The sequence below is a fragment of the Rhea americana genome, unplaced genomic scaffold (genome assembly GCF_003343005.1).
Source record: "Rhea americana isolate MKP2758 unplaced genomic scaffold, rheAme1 scaffold_43, whole genome shotgun sequence".
Lineage (NCBI taxonomy): Eukaryota > Metazoa > Chordata > Aves > Rheiformes > Rheidae > Rhea > Rhea americana.
The window spans coordinates 6148114-6172835 of NW_028186568.1; the positions used below are offsets into that span (position 1 = coordinate 6148114).

At 40.1% G+C, this 24722-nt stretch overlaps 2 protein-coding genes across 7 annotated transcripts in view; one reads left to right on the forward strand and one right to left on the reverse strand.

Moving 5' to 3' along the window:
* Positions 1-17314, forward strand: part of LGALS8 (galectin 8) — a 30508-nt gene extending 13194 nt beyond the window's left edge. The window contains exons 1-10 of one of the 6 annotated variants that reach the window (XM_085315557.1): positions 1122-1171; positions 3289-3426; positions 8032-8120; positions 8898-9108; positions 9765-9881; positions 11587-11643; positions 11723-11749; positions 13506-13594; positions 15473-15638; positions 16034-17314. In XM_085315557.1, coding sequence (XP_085171683.1) covers positions 3385-3426; positions 8032-8120; positions 8898-9108; positions 9765-9881; positions 11587-11643; positions 11723-11749; positions 13506-13594; positions 15473-15638; positions 16034-16183 — 948 coding nt within the window. In that variant the 5' untranslated portion in view covers positions 1122-1171; positions 3289-3384 and the 3' untranslated portion in view covers positions 16184-17314. The other 5 variants (XM_085315559.1, XM_085315561.1, XM_085315560.1 and 2 more) reach the window with 5 other exon arrangements.
* A 449-nt stretch (positions 17315-17763) lies between these two features.
* The window catches only part of HEATR1 (HEAT repeat containing 1), a 36147-nt gene continuing 29188 nt past the window's right edge, over positions 17764-24722 (reverse strand). Inside the window, exons 32-42 of the mRNA XM_085315556.1 lie at positions 23939-24079; positions 23444-23733; positions 22628-22778; positions 21791-21949; positions 21191-21325; positions 20831-20935; positions 20572-20740; positions 19716-19870; positions 19180-19338; positions 18414-18522; positions 17764-17982 (exon numbers count right to left, since the gene is read on the reverse strand). Coding sequence (XP_085171682.1) covers positions 17894-17982; positions 18414-18522; positions 19180-19338; positions 19716-19870; positions 20572-20740; positions 20831-20935; positions 21191-21325; positions 21791-21949; positions 22628-22778; positions 23444-23733; positions 23939-24079 — 1662 coding nt within the window. The 3' untranslated portion in view covers positions 17764-17893. The remainder of the gene's footprint in view (positions 17983-18413; positions 18523-19179; positions 19339-19715; positions 19871-20571; positions 20741-20830; positions 20936-21190; positions 21326-21790; positions 21950-22627; positions 22779-23443; positions 23734-23938; positions 24080-24722) is intronic.

Here is a 24722-nt window from a genome sequence, read left to right on the forward strand (position 1 = left end):
CCACTCTGAAAGCAATAAAAGCTTACATAGGATCTCACGTGAAGGAATCTGGTCTTGGACAAATATAATCTGCATGCCTACGCATGAATGTGCTACTTCCGCTAGCCAACCTGTTGCTATTCTGTCCTTGCTGAATCCCACTCTGCACCCCAAGCTACCCTTCTACAGAAAAATCTACCAAGATCCTTATTAAACTGTACAACCACAAAAAGCAGGAGGAAGGATGGGCAGTGTTTGTGCAAAAAACTGTTGTTAGCGCCCTTTAATTCCAAAATTAAATCCTGTTGGTCAAAGGGAAGAAAGGAGTTAAAGGAAGCAGCATGATTCATAGGCTGGGTGCACAGTTTGCTGTTTCAGGGCGTAAAGCAAGCTTACAGAGCACGATGAATGTCTGACACCACTCAGCATTTTATTCTCCCAGTTAAGTTCAGCTTTCTAAAATGAAATTAAGGACATTGTGATCTTTGAATGATTTGACTTGCGATGTAGCACTGCGGTAAAGGATCTAGGTCCTGCGTGGCCAGCAGTAGCCTCTCCACAGCAGACCCCAGGGGAACAGTGGTCCTCTTCTCAGCCTTGGCACCGGTTGACATGGACCAGAGGGACCCCTGTGGCTGTCCGGTCACCACTGTCTCCCCATGACCACGTTTCCTTCATTTGGCTGGGGTAAATCATCACTGCCCTGCCTCTGGCCTTCAATTCAGACCGTTAAACGCTTCCTCTCCGGGACATGCCAGGAGACAGCGAGCCAGTTTCTCTCGCTGTCGGTGGACAGGGGGTGAGAAGCAGAGAGAAGCGGCACCTCTCCCTGAAACAAACAGTGCGCTGAGGCACCCAGTAGCTGGGCCGGGCCGGGGACATGGCAGACATCAGGCCGAATCTGCTTTAATTCCTCTGGGAAGAGGAGGGACAGAAACGGCAGCTCAGGGATAATCGACCCCAGCCTGCTCTCAAAAAGCACAGCAGGCCGAAAAGTCTGCGGGCGTCACGGCGGCAGAGAACCGGCAGTCGTTTGCCCTTTAAAAGCGGGAGGCGGCTGCGCGCGGCGACGTCGCAACGGGCGCGCGGGGGAGGAGCCGTTGGGGCGCGCGCGGGGGAGGAGCCGTTGGGGGCGGGGCGGGGCGGGGCCAAGCCTCATTCCAGAGGTCGGCAGGCACCGCTGGCAGCGGAGGTAGGTTGCGCAGACACGGGCGGCGTCCCTGTAGGGGGAAACTGGGGGTTGAAAATAATAGCAGTAACTCCTCGCTGCCCCATTTGCGTCTGGTCAAAGGGATTGCCCCCTCGGCTGCAGGCGGCAAGGTGAACGGCGCGTTTTGTGGAGTCGCGAGTGTTTCAGGATGACTTGGGGTTTTATTAAGCTTTAATGTTGTAGTTCATGGTGAAACTACTTGTGTAGTGCTGTGGGTTTTTTCATTTTTTTTAGCATGTTGTAGCGTTGGATTTACAGCTGGAGAGGATGCTGGTGTTTCTTCAATTGAATTACTTAAGAGTACYCAGAAAGTGCCTTGCTTATTCTTCTTGCAGAAGCCTTGTTTGCCTGGATATAACATATCCAGTTATAAAGTCTTTTTTTTTTTTCTCTGCTCTTGTGAAAGGCATTTTCTGCATATCATAATGTCATAGCTGATGGTGGGCCTTCCTGTTTCTTGAAGAGACTTTGTAATTTGTGAGTTAATGGGAATGTATGTGTATTTTCTTAATTCTAAAAATATCATTAGAAAACCTGCACTGTATAATGTTGTGGATTTTAGTGTCCAAATTGCAGCTTTCCTGTGTTGTTATGGCTTCCTTATTTAATAAAAGCARATAAACCAAAAACCCTATCGCTTTGCCCTAGTGCCACCTGATCTGCCAAAATTATCAGTTGTGGCCTTAATTTTGGGCATGTGTCCATAGAGCTGGTGCAGTTGCAGGATTCCCTTTCAATGAGGTCTAAATGGGTATTGCAGACCAGAGGAAGTTCAGTTAGTAGGCTGCTGGACACTGAACTTTAAATTTGGGGTTCATTTCTYGATCTGCTATTAGGCTTTCCCATGGTATTGGCAAAAGACTAGTTTGCTTTGGCGCTGATTTCTCCGTTTTWAAAACGAAGGTATTGAAACCTGTCTTAACATGTTCTGCTTGTGAATTGGTGGTGGTATCCCATGAGAGGCTCAAAATAATTATACAGTCTAGGTTGACTGTGTAACATCTTATGTTCTCTGAATTGCATGTCSGGCTCTGGGCTTAAGCAGATGAATTAATACCCTTCTGATCCTAATCCCTCACAAGATAAACCGGATGCTGCTATGGGCCACTCCATTGTTGAATCATTTCAGAAAGTTAATCCCAGGTTCTTGTGGAGCAGGTCACTGACTCTTGGTTGCATGTTGTTGTTCTGTTTGCTTTCTGGTTTTGTTAAATGTTGAAGTATTAGTAGGAGTTTTAGCATTGCTATTGCTTGATAACTGTCTCGTTTGTCATCTTCCTTGTCAGCCTTTCTCCCCATGGTTTGTGTGCTGCCTAAGATGTCTCCCCAAAATGTGCAAGAAATAATTGCCTAGTATTTTTGAGATTGGGCACTGAGTTTTGGTGACTTTCTTTAGAGAATTTGCTAAAGAAATTAAAGTGTAGCTAGACACATCCACAAGCTRTTGTTTCATTTCTTATTAGTGCTGTGCATTTAATGCAAGTCTTAAACTCCTGTAGTTATTTGTGGAGGTCAAGGACTGTGTATGTTGAAGGAAGAAATGGAAAATGCCCTTTCCTTCCTTTGGGTAGTATCTCTTAAGTTTATGTAAGATAAAACAGGAAAAATCAAAAAATTCTGCCTCTAGAGCTTATCTCCCTTGAGAAATTTGGCAATAGGACATAAAGTGGTGAAAGAAACAGAATGGCTATTTGCCTTGAAAAACAAGTTTTGTACTGKGTATCTCTTCCCTATCTGCATGGTCAGATGCAAGTGGAGAGTTATCGAGGCCCAGCTAAAGAGACTTCAAGCCCTCAGTTTTTCTTATACAATGATGATTTTGTGGGAGATTCTGTCTAAGTGTACATAATCCCTTCAGAAAGCTGCTGACAAAACTGTGTGTAGATGTGTGCACTGTCTCTTGCTAAGGGTAGTGTCTTACTTGGTTAAACAAGCCTTTATTTTTTTGTATCACTAAACTCCAGCAAATTCCTTGGAAAGAAAGGAAGGATGTTTGCATTGTTTCCTGTGCTGTTTGACAGGATACTTTARAGGGTTTCACTTGTTTTATGTAGTTTCACTTTGCCTCTTTCTAATTAAGAGCTTTGGCTTTTTGAAAGGATCCCTGCTTTGGTGCTGCCAGACCAGTGAGACTTCTAATCACAGTTCAACAAGTCGTCACACAGAACTGACAGACTTGAACTGGAGGAGGGAAGATGATGACCTCAGATGAGCCACGGAAGACGGTCAATAACCCGGTAACTCTCCTGTCATGTAAACAGCTTTTCCACTGGGAAATGGGATTTTGCTGTTAATGATTAGTAAAGCATTCTGCTGTTTGTGGAGTGATGAGTGTTACCAAGAACTCTTTGCGTTGCTAAAGTCTTTGAGAAAGAAACCTACATGTGGTGCTGGGAGTTGATGGTATTTAGAAATTCTGCTATAAGCAAATGAAGACTAAATGCACAGTGCCTCCAAAACAGGAAGGAAGYGCTCTCAGCCTTGGAGGATAATGCTTTTTCACACACAGCTTGTGTGGATGTCTGGCATTCTTGCAGAATGTGTTGGAACAAGGGTGAAAATGTGATAAGCAGTATTTTCAGTCCTATTTCTCTGTAAACATGAGTGGCATCTCATAACTCTTAAGATTTTCTGGTGCTTTTAACTTCAGTCTGAACAATTAAACTTGGAATCTTTRTTCATAGTTGGTGTCTTACCTTATACTAAAACTTGTTCTGTGGAAAACTTGAAMTGGAGCAGTTCAGCCATTGCAGAGCATGAGGTTGACAAAATGTTGTAAGCCAATTTTAGAGTAGGGAGACTTTCTCTGAAAAGCTTTAGTATTCTCATGCTCTGGGGCAGTGTSTTGACATTGGCATGAGACTAAAGGAATGAACAGGATATATATGTTTTGTTGCCTCTTTAGAAATGTAAATTTTTGAGCCTACAAAAAACAGTATTTTTAATAGTCTGCATTAAAACACTTCTAAAATGTTAGTCTCTAAAGAATCTTTGTGGAATGTGCAGCAGCGCATGCCTGCTCAGGGCTTCCGTATCTATTACGGTTTTGCACTGATACAGTCTGTGCTCTCAGTTAATCTGGTTGTTGAATTCCTCTGCTCTCTCACTGCTTGCAAAGGAGATGGACTGGAGGGKTGAAGGGGAAGGAGCTTCAACTTTCTTGACAAGAACTCAGCTGGGAGAGGAGGCAAAAGCTGTGTGAACAYGGACCAGAAGCTGGAAGGCCTGAATTGCAAAAGAAAAGGGGGGGAGGTGAAAGCTGGCAGATGGGGGTATTGGTTTGGGTGGGGGAGGAAAGCTGGTGTAAAGAGGTGTTTAGGACAGATTCTTTGTATAAGAAAGAGTGAAAGACTTTTGCTAAAGTTGATGGCTACAAGGGGACTTAGTATGATGAGTGACAAGACCAGGCTGGAGAAAATAAGGCATAAAACTATGGCTTAGGGGTTGAGAGTTTAGGCTGGGAATAAGAGTGAGCATTTACGATTGGAGTGTGGAGGCAGAGTTGGGAAAGAATGTGCCAGTGACCTCAGGAGAGACTCAAGATAAAGCCCWGAGCAACCTGCTCTAGCTGACCCTGCTCTGAGCAGGGCATTGAACTCCATAGGTGCAATCCAACTGTTCTTTGATTATCACCTGAACCAGYTGAAGGGAAGGAAGTAGGGAGAGTTCATGATACCCTCATAGTGGGGATATTGTGCAAACAGCACCTATGAGAGCAAACYCCCAAATGAGACCTGATTGTCCAAACTTGAGGTTTGAATCTGACTGCTTTGCTGTTTGCACAAATCCTCTTCAACTAGCTGATTCAATCACTGATGGACTACTTTAGCTATTGTGTGTGTGACCTTCACTGAACTATAGGTTCAGGCTTGTTGTTGATCTTTGTGTAGCTATCTGGTATAGGTATACCACAAGATAAAACTTAGTAGGGATGGAGGGAGTCAGGTTGTGAAGTTTGCATTGTTTCACTGAATTGTTTCATGAGCAGTAGAACTTGAGCTCTCTCAAACATTGGAGACAGTGACATGTTTCTTCACTACCATACAGTTTTGAATTGTCCAGAAAATCCTGCTTTCCCTCTTAAACCTTTTACTCCACCTGTCTGATGAGAAATATTATGCACCTGCTGCTCCCTGCTACTGAATGAGCTGTGTTGTCACAGCCCTTTCCTCAATAAAACCATGAATTGCCCTCTTGTTCTGCAGAAATAAGCAGACATTAGCAGTAGCATTATCTCTTAGACCTCTCAAATTTGACTGATATTAGCCAAATAGATTCAAAGGTAATTTCAGGAGGTTTGGAAGAAAGCTGAGATGATGATCGACCACTTGATGTCACAAGTTTTGCTTCTCAATGGATGAAGAAAAAGAATTACCTTCAACTCTCCCCAAAGAAAAGCGTCAAGACATGAGGAAATTATGTGTGCGTTCTATGATGACAAAACTTCATTAAGTCTGTAGTATTACACCTGGGAAATGATGTATTATGTCCATTCACGTTCCATGTCTGAACTTCTGAGGACTTGATAGGGCAACCTTATTTCCTTACATCCAAAAAGGATGTATTTATTCAAGAGTAAGCTTTTTTGCCATAGCTCTTCCAGGGCTAAGTAACTTTGATCCACTTGTGTAGTCTAGTGCCAGCATGCCTGGCCTGTGTCTATCTGTTTTTCATTGGTTCGTCTTTGGAGACTGAACCGACTATTTCTAACTCTGCTGCAATATTCTGAATTCCAAACCACTCAAGAGTAGTGTGATAAAACTGTTAAATACAGAAAATAATTAAGGTGCATTTTTTTTTTTTTTTTTATTCTTCAAATACAACTGTGAGCCTCCTGTGTACTGCTTGTTCATTAGGGAACTACGGTACCACACTATTACCAGTAAGCAAAGGAATTTCAGCCTTTTTATTCATTTGCTAGGGAAGACTGACAGATGACTAAATCTTTTCATSGGGGTGGTCCTCAAATGACACCTATTGGCTATACCATATGCTCTTGTTGCACATGGTTAATATCTTCTTTTGCCTCTAGTAAGCAAAAGTTTCTCTTCTAATAGAATAAACCTTTTAATAGGCAGCAGTCCCTATCTGTTTGTTTTCTTTTCCTGAGGTGCTTTATTTCTAAAATACTTGTGGAATCTACTTTAAGGTAGTTGGAGCTATTTATGCTAATAAAGTATGAAGACTTGCTTCMAGCTTGCAAGCAACTGATGCTGGATTAAAATGTCAGCTTTTCAGTACTTGTGTTCATATCTTGCCCCTCTTCCACTGTGCATGCTTAAGCCAATAGAATACATGAGACTTTGAACAACTTAAACAGTTGTAAGCTTCTATTACTTGAGAAATAAGTTCTTTAAATCTGTCTTGCTTCATGTAGCAGTGGACTCTGTGCTAGGTTTTGTGCAAAGTGTGGGTGGCTGAAAAGAGAAGGGGAGGGAGGGCAGAGAAGAACGGGAATCTATTGGCAGAAGTGAGCAGAGATATTAACTTGACACTCTGGATTTAGATTTTTGCTATTATTTACTCCTTCCCCTCTCCTCCCCACAAATTCATAAGTATAAGTGTCAGCAAATGCCGTCCTGTTTTCCATGATGCTATATATGTATATTAAAAAATTACAACTTTCCCTCTTATGGTCAAATATTTTATTCAAGAGTAGTGTTTCCTATCTGTTCATTTTTCATTGTTAATTTGCTGGAACTCATGTTTACAATTTATGTTTATTTCAAAGATGTTCTAACATTTTATACATAGTTCTGTAGTTCATGCATTTTTGGGCAAAAGAAACCTGAGCAGAAATTAGTCTGTTAACCAAAGCAGATATAACACTTGCTACTGCTTACCTCCTTTTCCAATTTAAATCTCACCTGGTGAGATGCAGATGTACAGCGGTCCTTTCCAAACMGTTTCCTCTTGGCCTCCGTTTTTTTCTCTTACAAGGCTCCCTTTTCCTCACTGAAATACTTGGTGCTCCAGGAGGTGGTCAAGGGGATGTGTCTGGATGCATGTCTGAGGCTATGATGTAATTAGCCATGTTGCTGGTGTTGGGGTTCTTTTTGTTTTAATTCATAGTTGTTAAGCCTCATATGGCTTAACAACAGCTACCATATTGCCTTTTCAGTTTAGCGTAATGTATGTGTTGCCTGCTCTAACTATTAATAAGGAAGAGAAAATAGTCAAGGCTGTTGCTATCACACAGACAGACTGCAAATTGCAGACACCATTAAAACTGAAATTCCTGAATGGGGCTGTTCCAGCATACCTTGCAGATCACAGTTCATTAGGATGAGGTATTTTTCTGTGTATTATGTAGTTTTTACAAAGATGGCACACTGCCCTTTGCCATAGTCTTTTTTTTCTTCTCCTCTTCCCATCACTGTTTTCCCAAAGGGAGCAAGAACAAGCAGAAAGGCAGCTGGTGTGGTCTTGTGTCAGAAGGGTTATGGAGACCTAGGACAGTTTGCCTTTTCCTGCCAGCAAAGGGCTGGTAATAGATCAGCCCTTGGAAATGACCTAATCTGACTTTGAACTTTCTTCAAAATGAGGCAGAAAGATGTTGCTACTCTTCATTTGAGGACCAGAAATGGAAGTTATAAATATTATTTTTACCCGTAAAACTTGGTTTCCACAGATAAAAATCCCCTGGGATTTACTCTTCCATTATGACAGATACTTAATGATTTTATAGTGTTTCTTCTAGATGAAATGCTAGTTCTCTCTCTTTTAATAGGCTAGAGTACCACATAATTAAGTATTAGAAGATTATTTTTAAAACTACTTTGTTTTCTTTGCTTGATCCTGACATGTTATTTTGAATTTTTTCCCCTCCCCCACACTTCTAGATGATTCCATATGTTGGGACAATTCTTGGTGGCCTTGTTCCTGGAGAGCTGGTTGTAATACATGGGAGTGTTCCTGATGATGCAGACAGGTAATAGCTGAGGTGTCACACCTCACAATGTAATTATGTGAGAAAATATATAAGGAATGAAAATRTTTCCAGGGTCCTACCTTTGATTTCAAATAAAGCCTTGTTCTAAATTTTTGTGGTAACATGGTGGTGAATACTGGCTTGAACAATTAATGAAAACTTCATGATGAGAATCGTAGGATAAACTGCTGCTTGCGTTCTGCTGATCCTCTCTTTTCTTTTCTTACTTTGCCTGCTCTGACTGTTTCTCCTCCCTGCTGGCTTCACTGGATATATCTGCTTTTCTGAAGAGATTCACTGAGGCTAACAAAATTGATAATTGAATGTGTTACTTGAAGGAATTACAAGTGGGATGAGGAGATGTGAACTCTACTGTTTATGGGCCAAGTCAGGGTCAGAACTCCTATACTATGCCAAAGTTCATTTCTAAGTTTGATTATTCTATCTAAGAACATGATGGGAGGGAGGGTGATGGCTACCATAAATGAGAAGCTCAGAGGATGTGAGGGGTGAGCAGTAAGTAAATACTTAAATCTTTCAATTCATTGCAGTAAATCACAGGAGAACATTTTGGAGATGTTCTGGAGATGTTTTGGAGGTGCATTAGAGAGATATTTTTTCTTTTTTTTTTTTTTTTTTTCTTAATCCAACAACGTGGCTTATGTCTGCCTGATCAGAGGTTCATCAGTAAAACACAAAGTGCTTTTTGTATTGAACCTGGCAGTGGTTTCTACATAGACTGAGCTTAATGTGGTTTGTCTTGGTGTTTGTGTTTAGATTCCAGGTAGATTTTCAGTGTGGCAGTAGCATAAAGCCTCGTGCTGATGTGGCCTTTCATTTCAACCCCCGCTTCAAAAGATCKGGCTGCATTGTTTGCAACACACTGGAGAAAGAAAAATGGGGCTGGGAGGAGATCACTTATAAGATGCCCTTTCAAAAGGGGAAGTCATTTGAAATTGTCATCATGATTTTGAAGGATAAATTCCAGGTGAGCTTGGCCTGTAGTTTTTGTTGTTGTTTTTTCTTTTTCCCCTTAGCCAGTTATCAGGCTGACACACAAAGGTATTTTGCGTATGTACAACGTAATGGTAAGCCTTGGTTTTTCTGTTGCAGAAGTACAGACTAATTCCAGAGAAGCTTAGAAACCTCTTTAAAGAGGTGCAAGTAAATCAGACCCCTCCTTTTGTATGTTTTCCTTCAAAGTTGCCTGAGTAGGCAAATAACWTTCTGCCATGGCTAATGACTCTGCTCCCCCTTTCTTACGTGCAAAGGGCTGACCTTACAGTAAACTTATGCAAGAATAGCATAGGACAGCCCTTCTCTTGAAGAAAACAATTTGAGCTACATTTGTCTTGTTCTGTTAGACTGCAGTAATGTTGGCAAGTGATTGGGTGATGGAAACAAAAAGGAGAAAAATGCAACATTTAGTATAGTCAAAATTCTCTCGTACTTAGTGGAAAAAGAGAGGCTGAGTCATCCGTGAGCTGAACTTAACTGCTCTGAATCTTCTGAAACACTCCTTACCTTTGTACCAAAGCAGAATAGAATAGAGATTCATGCAGATAATTTGATAAATGAATGGTGTAATCTATATTTAATGGCACTTTCATGTTTTGTTTCATTTTTTTTTTCTTGTCTCTTTAGGTGACTGTAAATGAGAAGCACTTGCTGCTATACAACCACAGAATTAGCCTTGAAAGAATAGATACTCTTGGGATATATGGCAAAGTGCGGATCAAAAGTATACATTTTATTTGTAATGTAAGTTGTACAGATAACTAACTCCTTACGTGGTTGTTATTCTTTAAATTGTGAAAGTGCATAATAGAATTTGTGGTGAAATGGAAGTAACAAAAGCAGCTTCACAGTGAAATTCAATGCCAGGGAATCTTCCTCCACAGTTTAACATGTGAGCCTCCCCAGTTTAGCCTTGAGTTTGAGGGTGAAAGAATAACAAAGTCTACAGCTTACAAAGTTAACAGAATAGATGGTATAAAAATGTGTTGGATGCAGAACCTGGGGGATGGACTAGATTTTTCATGTGTTTCAGAAGTTCCAAAATGAGTGCTTGTAGAATTCAGTGCTTCCAAGTGTCTATATTTAGCCACAATTGGAGCTAATTATGTGCAAAACCCTGTTTTTCCCAACCAAAAATGACTGAATTATTGAATGAAATGATAACTAGAGGTGTGTGTGTATTTGTCAGATAGGGGGATGGGCAGCCTTCTTTCTCAGGGGAAGGTCTTTATAGTTTGACTTGCACTCAGACCAAGCTGCAAGGAATTTGAAATGCAGGCAATGCTGTGCTTTCTCTGAGTTCAGCTGCTAGGTCTGCTGGAGAAAGTAAACCAATGAGAAGGAACTGAACATCTTGTTCTTTCCTGTACTTTCTCCCTTGTGCTCTGAAATGGTGAGACTTGTAGATCTGAAGCAGAAAGTGGTAAATTCCAGGGAGGTACAAAAGATGGATGATCACCTTGTCCCTCCCTCTTTCCTTACTTCTACTCAGTGAGGTAGCCTACCTACTCCTCTATAGTAGTCAGTCTTTGCTGCTCCAGTCTTACTTCWGTGTGGGCAAAGCTTAGGTGTCTTGCTACCAAACATTAGACCTAAACTCAGATCAGCGGACTAATAACTGTATTGAAGAAGGGTGAACATTTTGAGCCTGAGCTTTAAAGATATGCCTACTTCCTGATCAGTTGTGAACTCTATATGCAGATTCTTTCTTTGGGCCTCATCACTTGGTCTTGGGCACGTTGTCAGCGTTGTGGTAATTTAAAGCTGTCTGAATCGCAGTCTTGAATTGTTTCTAAGAAAAGCTTGGGGGTGAGCAAGTGCTGGAGGTTATTTTCTATCCCAAGCACAAGACAAAGGACTGTTGCTTTAGTTTGTGGTACTGGTCATGTATCCTTTGGAGAAGAGGAGAAAGGAGAAGGTGGTTGTTTCCTTTTCCTTTTGCTTTTAGTGTACTATTCTGAAGAGGAAGAGAGCAGATTGTACTGAAATAAGCAAGCTGAAGATACAGTCTTCCAGAATTTACCTGGGCACTGCCACTTGTGCACTGGGGAGGAACTGGGATGCAGAGGGCTGCCTGGAATCTCAGGGTTCCTCTGGGGTCCCATCCCTGGAGGGATTAACCCTCCTGGTATTCCTACTCCAGTAAGGAAAGCTGAGTGGGTACCCTCAGGTGCTAAGGGGGTGAACAGCTGGTGCTCTGACTACTGAATAAGGACTCAAACTGTACTGAGGTGATCTTTAGAAATCTCAGTTTGGCTTCACTAATTGATCTTCAGGATGTTTCCTTGGTTTATGGGAGTTTGGCTATCATTTCTTGACTGTAATCCTATGTTTCCATGTTATCGTTTCACCCTTCAAAGCTGCATGGATTCATGTACATTTCTAAAACAATTTTATGTTAGAGTTCTGTCACGTTAGCAGTGATCTCTGAATATCTCTTTTTCTGCAGTCTTTACAAGGCACTCGGCCATCATCTCTAGGAATAACAAAGATAAACACAGAAAATGTATGTATATTTTTTATAAAGGTTAAATGAATCTTCCTGTTTTCTGATAATCTAGTGAATGTTTATTTTTCTTTTGTAGGGGGAAATGCCAGATGATTCACTGTTCGTAAGTGTCTTATGTAGATGTATAGTAAATGTGAGGTGGTTTTTTTTGTTTTTTTAAAGGGGGGAGAGGGGGAGGGCATTAAAACCATCTCAGTTATTCGAGAAAAAACATACACAGAACAAGGGATTTGAGAACTTACTGGGAGATGRTCATCAGTGAGACTTTGACTAGCAAGTGGAAAAGAAAACTGCTGTCTATAAAGTATGTGGAGAAGGAATAAACATGGCATCCACAGCCATACACAGAGGAATAAAAAGGACCAAAGGAATCTAAAGGACCAATGACACCAAAAGTGTTCAAATAAGCATGCTCCATTTTCCCAACTTTGGGAAATACTTTCAAAACAAACTTGTGTTAGAAGTATTTTGCAGACACACTGAGGCTGAATTGCCTTATCTTGATGTGCTTAGTATGTCCAAAACTTTTATGTGTAGGGCTTAGTAAATCAGGCTGTTGAACCTGGAAGTGCCAAATACTGTATTTGTGTAACAGTCATGTTTGGATAAATCTGCAGCCACCATGTCAACCTCCAATTAGAAGATACTGTATTTGAATAACTGAGTAAAAATTTTCATCCTATTCATCCACAATGTGACATTCAAACCTGTGTGGCTACATCTTCATTTTGCTGACAGATCTGTGCCTGCCATACACATACATTTCAGATGGCTGGATGCGAACATTGCACCTTAGAGTTAGAACTTGCACCCAGCTCGCCTGGAGCCTTGACAGAGAGTACTCATCTCTTTGCAAAAAACCTGTAGAGGTGGTCAGTATCTAGCATCTAGTAGCTGGGTTTGAGTAAGGACCTCCCTCAAACTGAAGAGGGGTTGGAAGCCAGGAATGCGTACAAATATGGTGTGTGGAGAAGCTAGAGTTGCAGTGAATTTTGTAACTTTGGTTGCCTTGTCAGCTGATGCTCTACTTCCTTCAATCTTCTTTCTGAAACCAAATAATAGGAAATATTGTCATTTGCAAATGATCAGTTTAAAAAACAGACTAAATATCTCCTGCTTGCTCCTTTTCCCTGACCAAAATAACTTCTGACATAATAATAATAAAAACACAAATAAAATACTTTCAGTATCTGCCATTATGAACCAGTGCCTGGAGGACTGAAAACTTAGTGACCTTATTTCTAGTATTTAGGCAACTGTGGGGCTACAAACTTAGCATGAGTCTTACTCTTCTGAAGCATAACTGAAGCTTTCAGAAAGAAGAGTTTGTAARTGTTTGTGTCTGAATAACTGTGTGTTACAAACTGAAATCATTGCACAGTTTCATACTTGTTGTGATATAGTTTGTCTAAATCAGCTGCTGCTTCTCAAATGTGGCAAACTATGTTGGAGTATCCATGTGACGGATCAAATCTGGGATTTGTCAGTACTGGCCTTTTCAGTATTTTGAAGAGTCTTGACCATAGATTAAGGTATTTGTTGTTGCTTTTCCCTAATGCARCATAGATGTCTTTCTAATTTTTCTGCTTTCATCATTAGTGGTGGTAGAAGTAGCTGTAGATTATGTTGATTTTGAACCCAGAGTTCTAGATCTAGGGAAAGAAAAGTTAACATTGATATTTTCATATCAGTATAGCTTTATCACAGTATTAGTATCCAGAAACGTGTTGATAGGACTAACTTTAGTTGTAGGTGCAGATGTGTAATTGTAGATCAGACTTTTTCCTCCTATAGTAAAGCTCAGCTTTCATATTAAAAAAGTAGTTCACAGTCAAAATTGTGCCTGGTTATAYTTCCAGGGAGTTCCTTATGTTGGCCGACTCGATTCTGCACTTCATCCAGGACATACAGTTGCTATTAAAGGAGAAGTGATCAAAAATGCAAATAGGTAACTTACTGTTTTTGTTGTTGTTGTTGTTTTCTTCCCCATCCTTGCCCTTAAACTAAGCTACTCTTGAGAAGAAATACAGATTATTATTTTTTTTCTTTACATTGCCTCAGTATATCTTCACTGACTTGAAACTTAGCATCTGGAATCATCTGAAACTGAAGTGCAGTTTTCTTGGGAACCTGTGGAGTACTACTTTAGAGATGACTTAGAGCAGCTTCATTGTGAAGAGTGAAGATAAAACTGTGGTGTTTTTGTTGGTGGTGGTGGGTTTTTTGTTTAAGCCATCCTTCACAAGCCTATGTGCATCTGTTTCGGATTTCCATTGTGCAAGGCATGTGAACGTGCACACATGCAATACAAGGATGGCTTTTATCCTAAAGAGATCCAGGAGCAAGGAAGTTGGCAGAAGTAGATGGAATATGAGTGAGTTAATSAGATGGGTTGCTAGTGTGCTCAAATGCTGCATGTTACAATGTTCTTCTGAATGCATCTAGGAATGTCCCCTCAGAGATAGGAGAGGTGGGAGCATGAAGGTGCTTAACTGACAACAATTGAGTGCTAAAAGCTGGTGGGGGAATAGGAGCTATCACTTTGATAGCAAATAAGGAATGACAAGATTGCAAAGAAGGCACCTTGTTAGCATGATTTTAAAAGAAAGGGGGGTGGATAGCAGAGTGCAGCATGGTCAAAACAGAGCTAGGCAAATGTGTCTGCTCCAGCATGCACTTTGCTTGAAGAGTATCTTTAACTCTGCAGAAACATGCCTAAAAATGAAGCTATTAGTGCAGATTGAGAAGTGTGTTCTTTGTTCATTGTGCATGTATGCATTGCACTCCTGCTTCCTGAGAACATGCTTAGATCTTCCCAGCAGCTGTACAGGACTCAGAGTTCAAATTATTACTAGAGCCYACAGTCTAGAAATCTCATCAGCAAAGCTTGAGTTGACTTGAAATTAGACAAAATCTTTAATACTCTAGTAGCATTTGTGAGTCTGTCTGTTTGAAAAGCTTATTAGCATGCTTAAATTGTCTCTTTCTATTGCTTATATTCATGAAGAGGCTGTCAGGGGTTAAGTAAAATTAGTTGTCTGCTCTTTGAGTTCTAAACATACAGGTTTTTATGGAGTTTGCAAGTTGTTTAAAGCCCTTCTCTCAGTTGACACCATTGTATATGTTCCTCAGTGAGAAAAAACTTAATAGCTTCAAAATATGGCAGCTGCTCTCTGGACTTCTCCTAGAYTTCCCCAAAGGAGGAGAACAACCTGACAGCTGGAGTTAATTTGGAGAGAAGTGTTTCTTCAGATTCTGGAGGGTCTTTGCCAGAGGTTGAASCACTTCTCTAAATTTGGCTCTTTTCTCTCTCCATGCTTCTCTAGAGGGTCCCTGTTAGGAATCCTGTACTGTGGACATGTCTGGGATTGCAAAGTGTTTCAGCCTGGGCTGAGCTACTGTGCCTGCAAAATACTGTTTTATATGAATGAGCTCCTATYGTTCTTAAATGTACAGGGATAATCCTCAAACCTTTCCTTACACAGCTGAACCAGTTTGTCAGCACTTCTTAAGGGAAAGAGATGGTGGCATGTGTAGCATGGTATATGCCTGTCAGCACTGACTGCACTCAGTCAGCTTTGCTCAGTGCCTCCTTGTTCTTCCCTTCCCCTAGATTGCTGAGGCATGAACAGAAAGTTGCTAGGGAAAAAGCAGATCGATCAGTCAGTCAATCATCAGGATCATGTCCCATGTTTGTTGCCTCCAGGGAAAGCTGCTATGCACAGGAGGCAGTTGCCTGTTAACTGCCTGCTTGGTAGACAGCATGGATTAGTGCCTCATTTATAAACTCTTGGTAGAACAAACTTAAATGTTTTTTTTCTTTCAGCTTTGCTATAAACTTGAAATCAAGCGACTCAAAGGACATTGCATTACATCTGAATCCCCGAATGAAGACTCAAGTTTTTGTAAGAAATTCTTACCTCCATGACAGTTGGGGAGAAGAAGAAAAGGAGGTTGCCAATTTCCCTTTCAGTCCAGGAATGTACTTTGAGGTAAGGATAACTGAAATGCAGCATTATACTTTTAATTCTGCACAAAAATAGTYTGCAGTGGACTTTAAGCCATGCCACTAATACAGATTTTATAAAACTGGTGTTCCTGTATCTTAATGTCCTGAATGCTCAGGATTTGGTGAGACCACAGGAAGCAAGGATTTGATGAGAGCCATCTCTTCCTGATTTCTCTTTAAATAATACTTGCAAGTAATTCAAGCTGTGCTCAGGACTAAGTTTAATTGAATTTTATTGAAAGCTCACTCTTCCAGTTTCTTTCATCTGAAAGGATTTTTCAGACCAGAGGCAGGGCTTGCTTGAGCCCAAGCTTGATCATCAGGTGTTTTTTCTTCTCTTAACTGAACCTAATACTTGACTGTTCCTCTTGTTTTCAGCTGATAATTTTCTGTGATGCCCATCAGTTCAAAGTTGCTATTAATGGTGTGCACACACTGGAGTACAAGCATCGCTTTAAACAGCTTGAAAAGATCAACCTGCTGGAAGTAACAGGAGATATTCAATTGCTAGATGTCAGGAGCTGGTAGTTCCTTTCAATCAGTACTAAAAGAAGTAACCATATTCTCTTGACAGTTCTTTCTTTCTTGTCAAGWACAAACTGGTGCTGACTCATCCTCAGCCTGTCTTTATCTATTCAGGCTTATGTATCTGCCTCTCTGATTTAGGTGAGTACCAGAACTGCTAATTCTGAGATTAAAACTCCCCCTAGTTTACAGTATCCTGGCAAGATAAGTGTCTGCTCAGATCACCTCTACTGCTGAACATAGCAATATAAAAATGCTGCATCATACTGTGCCTAACAACTGCACTCTGTGTGTTTAAGTTAAACTAGTCATTCCTTAATAGCATACATTAAATACTGTGAAGTAGAAACTAGACTGAAGTAGGATCTAAAACTATAACTGTCCACTGCTTATGGGCCATTACCTGGTCATTTAAAATAGAATTACAAAAAATARGCTCCTGCTTCAAGTTTTGCTAGTAATTGTAATTTTTTTGCCTGGGCTAGATTAAGCAACCAGTTGACCATCAGTTCTTGAGAAAGGCAAGGAAGAATTTGATCCTACTTCTTAGCCATGAACGTCAGAGAGGATACCACTGCAGTAGCAGGCTYTGCCAACTCTGCTTCTAACAGGCTTAGATCAATGATACAGAAACATTTCTAGCTTTCAGCTTTMCAAAATGAAGCAAATAAAAGTGCTAGTTTAGATCTTGTGAGCTTCTGAAAACCCTTTATTTGATCTGAAAGGGCTCCTAGAACTGAGTTGAGAATGCTCAGGCACTGAAGCAGATGTTTCTGATTCCATTTTAAAATGTGTGAACCCAGGTGCTCCAGGCAGGATTTCGTTTGAGGTGAAACTTGGATATTCATCAGTGAAACAGAGAATGAATCCTTTTTCAGATTCTTKTATTAAAATGCTATCTGAAACAAGCTCTTCCTGTTCAGTTTTCCTTACAAATAGTCTTAATTTTTATACTGTTATTTTTAGAAGTACCTGTCAGTACATGTTCAAAAGATGTTCCTATTTATCTTAGTATCTGCTAAAAGACTAAAGCAATTTCAAGAATAAGATGTACCTGAAAAGAAATACTACTGGCTTTGATGTATAAAAATTGTAAATGAAAATAAAACTTACAAACTTTGTTTTTCTTCAGGAGTAGCTAAGTAGCTGTGAGCCTTCTTTGTCTGTGTCGTGTCTTGTCTTGCTTACTGTCTTACCCGTATGTGCAATGGTGAGTTTTTGGGGGCAAAATCATTAACAGCATAATTTAAATTGATCTAATAGGTGGCAGTCTCAAAGCTCCTCTGTTAAGCCTGTGTTGTTTTGTAACTTCAGTATCTTTCATAAGGGTCACTTTTTTACTTCTCTAAAAAAGTAGTAAAATAAGTAAGTTCTGCAGTGCATGTTTTCAGGGAGTACCATAGCATGACAGGCCCTACCGCAGTGGAATTCAGTGACAGTCTTGCATATTTGCACCATGTGTGTGCATAACTATCAGAATTTGCTTAGCGCTTGCTCCTGTTCCCTAGTCTTAGAATAGGAAGTCAGCTGCTTGCAGAAAAACAAACCCAGTCCTCAAACCATGCAGAAGTGATAGAGCCAGATTCTTACAATATTTTATTTAAAAAATTAAGATCTTAGCTCTGATAAAAATGAGAATGACAGTTTCCCTATATCATCTGCATGTGTGAAGTTAACAAGATACAGACAGAAGATGAAAACAACAGGGATARCTCAAAAGTAGCTCTGGAGTGATTCTCCCAAAATGACCTCCAGTTGCTGAATTGTTTTCTGACACTGGTGTTCAACTTCTTCACATTCATCTAGAAAACAAGTTAAAGGAGGAAAATAAGTAGAACAGTGATTACAAAGCTACCCTAAGGAGACCCCATCATTCTYGAAGGCCAGAACTCTCTTCCAACACCAGATATGAGGTTGGTGCCAAATATTTTTAAATACTGACTCAGGACTTGAGCAGATTAAAACTGACTTAAGCTATGCAATTCAGGAGATCTGCACAGGCTGTAACACTGAAGACGCTACCCTAATTAAACAAAATCTTAAGAATATGGTGGGTACAATAACACCCACTTCAGTTTGTGTCCTGCATAGCCTTACTAATATGGCAAACCATACTAATTCAGTGATTTACAGTAATTATAGCGATCCACCTTGTCTAAATCATTGAATTATGTTACCCTTTTTTGATCRTAGGCCAGTGTCTGCCTTCACTAAGATCACTTTATAACATTACCTTCCATGAGCTCTGCTAGGAATGGAATAGATTCTGGTAGCAAAACCAGGTAGTTCTCCTTCAGTTTTCCTGCAACTTCCAGCAAAGCAAGCAGAGCAGCAAATCGGACCTAAAATAAAATAACTGGTGTAAGGAAAGAGGCAGTCAAGTTCCTTGATTCCTGCCCACACACAAGATTCTTTCTAGCCCTTGAAATTAGCTTTCTCTATTGAAGGGTTCTAGTTTWAAACTAACTAAAATCTTCTCAACATCTGCATTAAAATACTACTAAAGGAAGAACAGGCTAGAAGAAGCAGATATTTTCCTTGAAGCTGTCTGATCTAACAGTCTTAAATTCCTTTTACAATACTAGTCTGTTACACTGTAGCAGAAGGACTCTGTACAACAAATCAACTGCTTCCCTGGATACCTATAACCTGTTAAATAGGAAAGACATGACCCACTCTGTATAMAAAAGGAGTTGAAGCTTGGCATCAATAAGAGGGAGTGCTGAGGCTCCCTCTAAAGCTCCCTTTTCTTCATATATGAACAGGTAAGCTCTTATTCAAACAGCTGACATGTCTTTAAAAAAAGCAGTATGGAGAACATCCATGTATGGAGAGTTAACTGCTTCCAGTAAGAGCAGAAAACAGTGTTGTATACATTCTATCCAGAACTCAGGAATAACACAGTCCAACTTCTGCATTTTAGCAGCAGTTTAGCTAATCCACTTTTTTTTAGGGGACACTTTTCTAATACCATAAAGAAAATAAATACAGTTCCTAACCTTAGAAGAGGCATGCCTCATTTTCAGCAGGATCTGGTAATTCAGTGGTTTCCAAAGAGAATCATCTGCCATTGCCACTGCAAACTGAGCTATGCATGGTATCAGATGGGCTGTCACTCTTTCCTCAAATTTCTCATCTCCTCCAAGCGTATTTTCTAGCTGTGAAAGTAAAAAAAAAAAAAAACATGTAAGAAGTCCAGGGTGAAATAAACCCTGCCAAAAATTCTAGCAATGGCTTTAAAGTATTCAAGAGTTAGGTCAGAGCACACTGGTAAAAGGGCACTGRGTCTGCAAGGCCTTAAGAATATGTATGAACTTTATAGAGTATGTAAGTTTAGAAAGAGGATAAAAGAACTAGCACCTCAAAGCTTTAGGCAATGCAGTTAATAGTGTGTAGCTCAATGACAGTAAGTCAGTCATTTCTTCTCTTTTTATGAAGGAGGAAGAGAGAGGCCTGATATTAAAAAAAAAAACACCCTCTTAAGATGAAAAAAGAAAGAATCTGGTATGAAGTATTTTTGTACATTTGTCAATACCTGATCGACTAGAGGCATCATCAAGGTTTCTGCTCTTTCCTTACTCAGGAAATTCTGGGTGTCAAAGAGGAAGAGTTTATGCAGGCAGTCTATGGTGAACTGCAACAGTAAACAGCTCTTTTCGGTGCCATTCTCAGAGTCAAAGAAAGCTTCATCTATGTGTGTAGGAGAGGAAGGAGAAAAAGGTCACCATCACAGGGACTCGAAATACAAAGTTTCCCCACAAGCTAGAAACATTATTAGTTATGAATATAACTAAAGGAGACACTATATAGTGATTGTGTACTTACCACAGAATCATAAATTAGACTAAGATGTTATCTGACTTTTAGCTAATGCCCTTGCAGGTCTGCCACTGCAGTTCACAGACAGCTGGGGATAAAAGCAAATACTGACAGGCTGTCAGGGGAGTCCTTAGCCATACTTGTGGAGATGGAGAACTACTTCAGGTAGCTAGACATGGGGAGAGGAAAATAGTTCCCCACACAAAAGTGGTGCCTTTTCTTGCCAAGGTGGCAGAGGARTCTGAATAGACTAGTTGACAGTAGGTTGGCATGTAAGCAAAGTCAATGGATGAGAATAATACCTATGCTCAGACAAGTACCAGAAACAAGCAATCCTCCTGCCACACAATTAATTTACTGACAATGAAAATTTTCATGTGTTTCCAACTTTGTATTTGCAGTGCAGAGCCCRTGGATGAAAAGTATCCTTTGGTTCCATCAGAATAAGAAAGATGCCTTACTTATAAGAAAAGGGAGAGGTATATCTTGGGCAATTAATCTGTAAGATTAATTTTTCAGCAATTATAATTACTCTGTCAMGACTTTAATGTATTTAGTAACTGAAAACTAACCAGTTTTAGAGATGTTGACCTGGTTCAGTGTCTCAGCAAATGGCTTCACCAGATGACCAGCAAATAGGGTGAAGAGACTCTTGAGCTTGTCTGCAATGCAATCTGCTAACCGGTGGAATGTCAGCAGTCTGTCTTTTAGGGTACACTCCGTTTTTGACCAATCAAAGAGCTGAAAATGACAGGGCAGTTAGCTCTTTGTGTACATGCACTGGAAAACACAAATCTGCTGATGCAGATGGACTATATTTGAACTCCTTACCTTGAAGAAGAGGGGTCTGAAAGAAGCCTCAGAAAGTTTCATAACCATACTTATTAGACAATCAATAATGTAAGTCTCCGTCCTACCAACTTCCTCCAAATCATCCTAGAAAAATTGGAAAACATAATTCCAAATWTGTAATGTGAGAAACTGAGCTTTCAGAGCATGTTTCAATTCTGTCCCAGGTTAAAGATGTAACCGTAATTTTCCACCTCCAATGAACAGTATTTTAGAACAGAATATTTGATGCCCAAAGTTTCAGAGCACATACACTCTGAATGGGAATTGTAACATTCTTTAGAACAACTGACGGAATTGGCATGTAGAAACTGCCTTTWTTTGTCCCTCTAAACAATCCACCTGGGCATGCTCTGTTCGGAAGTCCAAGGCTTTCACGAAAAACGCTGTCAGGTCAGACTGATGAGAGATGAGGTGCTCCTTCTCCATAACCATGATGTGCTCCTTCAGTACGTTCATAAGAGGACCCAGGCAGTTCTGTTAGAACAAAAGCAAAGTGAAACAAAGACAACTGTGATACTGACAGTAACTGAGAAACATAACAAGGAARTTGGATTTTTGCACTTTTACTCATAAAAATAGTATCAGTTAAGTAACTAAACKTTTTGCTTAACTATTTTTTGAGTAAAGCTAGTACTACTTCTGAAAAAAGTTTTGTCTCCCTCTAATCCTGAAGAGAGCAGTTAAGACTGAAATGTTTGCTCCTGTGAGGCAGGAGGAAAGCCCACATGAAAATTATGACTCTTAACTCTTGTGCCCAGCAGATACAGAAGGCCTTTGTGAACAAAATCTCACACACACTCGTATTTCACATGTTAACAACAGTAAACTGGTTTATTCCTCCCAGTTCTAACTCTTCTATATAAACTTTCCAGTATAAAAAGATATTTAAGAAACAAACAACTATTTTAAACACAATGCAAAGAACAAAAAACCCCTAACCTTCTTGGTATTTGCAACTTCACCGTAACACTTGGTAATCGCAGGCAAGAGTATTCTGGGAGCAAGCTTTGTAGCTAGGATAGTTTTCAGTGATGTTACACGTAAGCTGATCTGGGAAGAAGGACCAAATTCCACCATAATCTTTTCCAAGCGGACAACCTATCAGGGAATCCAACAGCAAAGTTAGTATACTTGAAAGCAACTCATTAAATTTATTTTACAATAGTTGTCCTTTAGCACAATTTTGCCTGAAAACAGCTACAGAGACTATATCTTATGGGCATACACTTAAGCACTAGTAAACTAGTGCTTGCAAGCATCTGGAAGTGAAAAGCACACTCGCAGTGCTGCAAGTCACTGCTGTCAATAAAGAGCCACTGCCACTAGCATAAGACTGGAATTCTGCTATTTGTACCCCTCAAAGCACGTTAAGGTAGGATGTCTGTGTACAGGGATTCACTGTCTTCAGAGAACAAACACTGAAAAAATATTAAATCAGTGGCAGAGGGTCAGAATAAGGTATTATTGGAGTTTTTATAGATACACACATTTGATAAGATCATGGGTATTATGGTACAATCCTTCAGGACTGATCTCCCTTCTCAAAGGGACATACTACAACCTATCAGAGGGAGGAGGCTATCTTGTATCTTCTATCTTAGTGATTTGCATATGAAGATGAGTAGAACAGTAACAGGTTATATAACCTTCTACTTAATCAGATGCACACGTTCCTTCTTCAGTTTCAGAGCTAGAAGAAGAATCTCTACCTTTGACCTTCTTCTAGGAATTGGGCAATCTGCCCCACTTTACATATCTGTATAACAGGTGGCTCACCTGCAGCAAGCAATCCAAGAGATAAGGACTGAGGAAGTGTGGTAATGTTTCTGCAACCTTCAGCAGAGCTGTCACAGCACTCAGCAAGTAAATCTCACTGGAGATCAGCTCCTTCTTACTTTTTAAAGTCTTCAACAGTGCTGGCATCAGCCTGCAAATAACCAAGCGTAAACACAGACAGGTGAAATAACTAACAATTCGGAAGCACATTTCCAGACCTCTAATCCAGCCTTTTAAGACTGCAGAAAGAATTTTCATATGCATAATTTCAAAAAGTTAACCTTTTGTGCTCTTCTGCTGTATTTTGTTCCTTCAAAGAGAATGAAAGATACTAGATACAGTTTAAGATGTTATTAAAATAGGAAATTTATATTTGTAATGAGATAAAGCAACCTTAAAACTCACAGGTTAAATGCTTGACGACTTCTTGAATAGGTAGAATAAAATAATGTAATATGCAGTGTTTCCAACTGTACTAGTTCTCATGTTTACAAATAGATCTATTCTACAGTAAAAATACAGAACACAGTCTGACATCTCTGGAGCCATACAAACTGCCTCACTGTTCATAGCAGAAGACTCTGTAAAGAACCGTACTGATTGTAAAATGCTCTCTTACAATTGGCCCAGTAACATTTTACCTCTATGACCAGGAAGCACCTTCAAGCACTATGGATACCCTTATACGTGTCTACACGGAACATACATGGGCAGACTGCCACTTAGCCTTCATTCAGCATTCCTTCTTTCACTAATGCTTTTTACTTTAATTAATTCTTCCTGCATGTATTTCTGTTAAAAAGTACCCAACAATACCTTGGAAGCTGAGGTATTGCTTGGGCTTTCAATGTACAGGTGACCTCAGCTATACAGAGCAAAGCACTTCCTATCACATTCTTTTCTTCCTTCGCTGAAGAAATCAGATCAATGGCAGTTTTCAGAACAGGTATAAATGGCACTGGATTTTCTGTGCCAAAACCTTTGCAGAGTAGCTTGAGGCTGAACAAAGCAGTTTGCCTGTTGATGGCTTGCTCCTCCTCCTCCTCCTTTCTTTTACACTGTACAATAGCAATGAGCTCAGGAACTAGCTCTAGGAGCTGACGGATCTACAAAGACAACAAAACATGCACATCARACAAACAATTAGAAACTCAGACCCTGGAAGGTAACAACAGGCAGGTAACCCRTGACTTACTATTCAAGAACCGACTGCCAGGCTGGAACCTAACGTCACTACTTAGAGCAAACCATTTCTACCTCCATCTCTGCATTCCTTGGCAAAAAGAACCAAGTTTAACCATTTGGCCTCACCTGATTCTTCTGCCACCTGGTGCGCTGCTGCACCTTGTTGTTTAAAAGGTCCATTGCCTTACGTCTCACAGAGGGCAGCTGATTTGTCATCAGTCCTCTAATTACAGGGATAAAGGTCTCTGTTGGCAGTAAGGCATTGACCTACAAGAAAACACAGACATAAACACTCTTCCATTCACTGGGACACAGTAGCCCCAAAATATGGCAGGCAAATGCTCTTTAAACTCTGCAGGGGTTTCAGGGTCAAAAAAAAAAAAAAAAAAGTACAGGCCAGCAGTGCAGGCCAGAGTGAATCTGAGACAAGCAAAGGTATAAAGTATAAAAAAGGTACCATCTACAATATTTAATGTATGTTTGCTAGCTGCTAAGCCGACAATGCCCACTAACTCCAAGGTTTTCTCAGCGTTTCCTTTTGTGTCAACACCGGTTAGCTATCCTTCTTTCCCCTAAAATACTTTTCATGGTACCTCATACATGTGTATCACAGAAAGTGGAATGTTTCAGGAAAAAAAATAGTAAATATACTTCTGATCAAAGAAGGATTAATACAATAAAATAAAAAGCTTTTTGCTCCATTTAAATTCTGTGCAGAAATACAAAGCAGTTTCACTAGCACTAATTAAATCATTTTATGAGTTAACAGTGAGAAAAGCTGCCAAAAAGCCATTGTTCCCTACCCGATAATGAATGAAACAACTGCTTCCAGCCAGCAGAGTATTAAATAGAGGAAATTAACAATCCTGAATTTATTTTCTGCTTGTTCTGTCTAAATTTGTTGGCACTG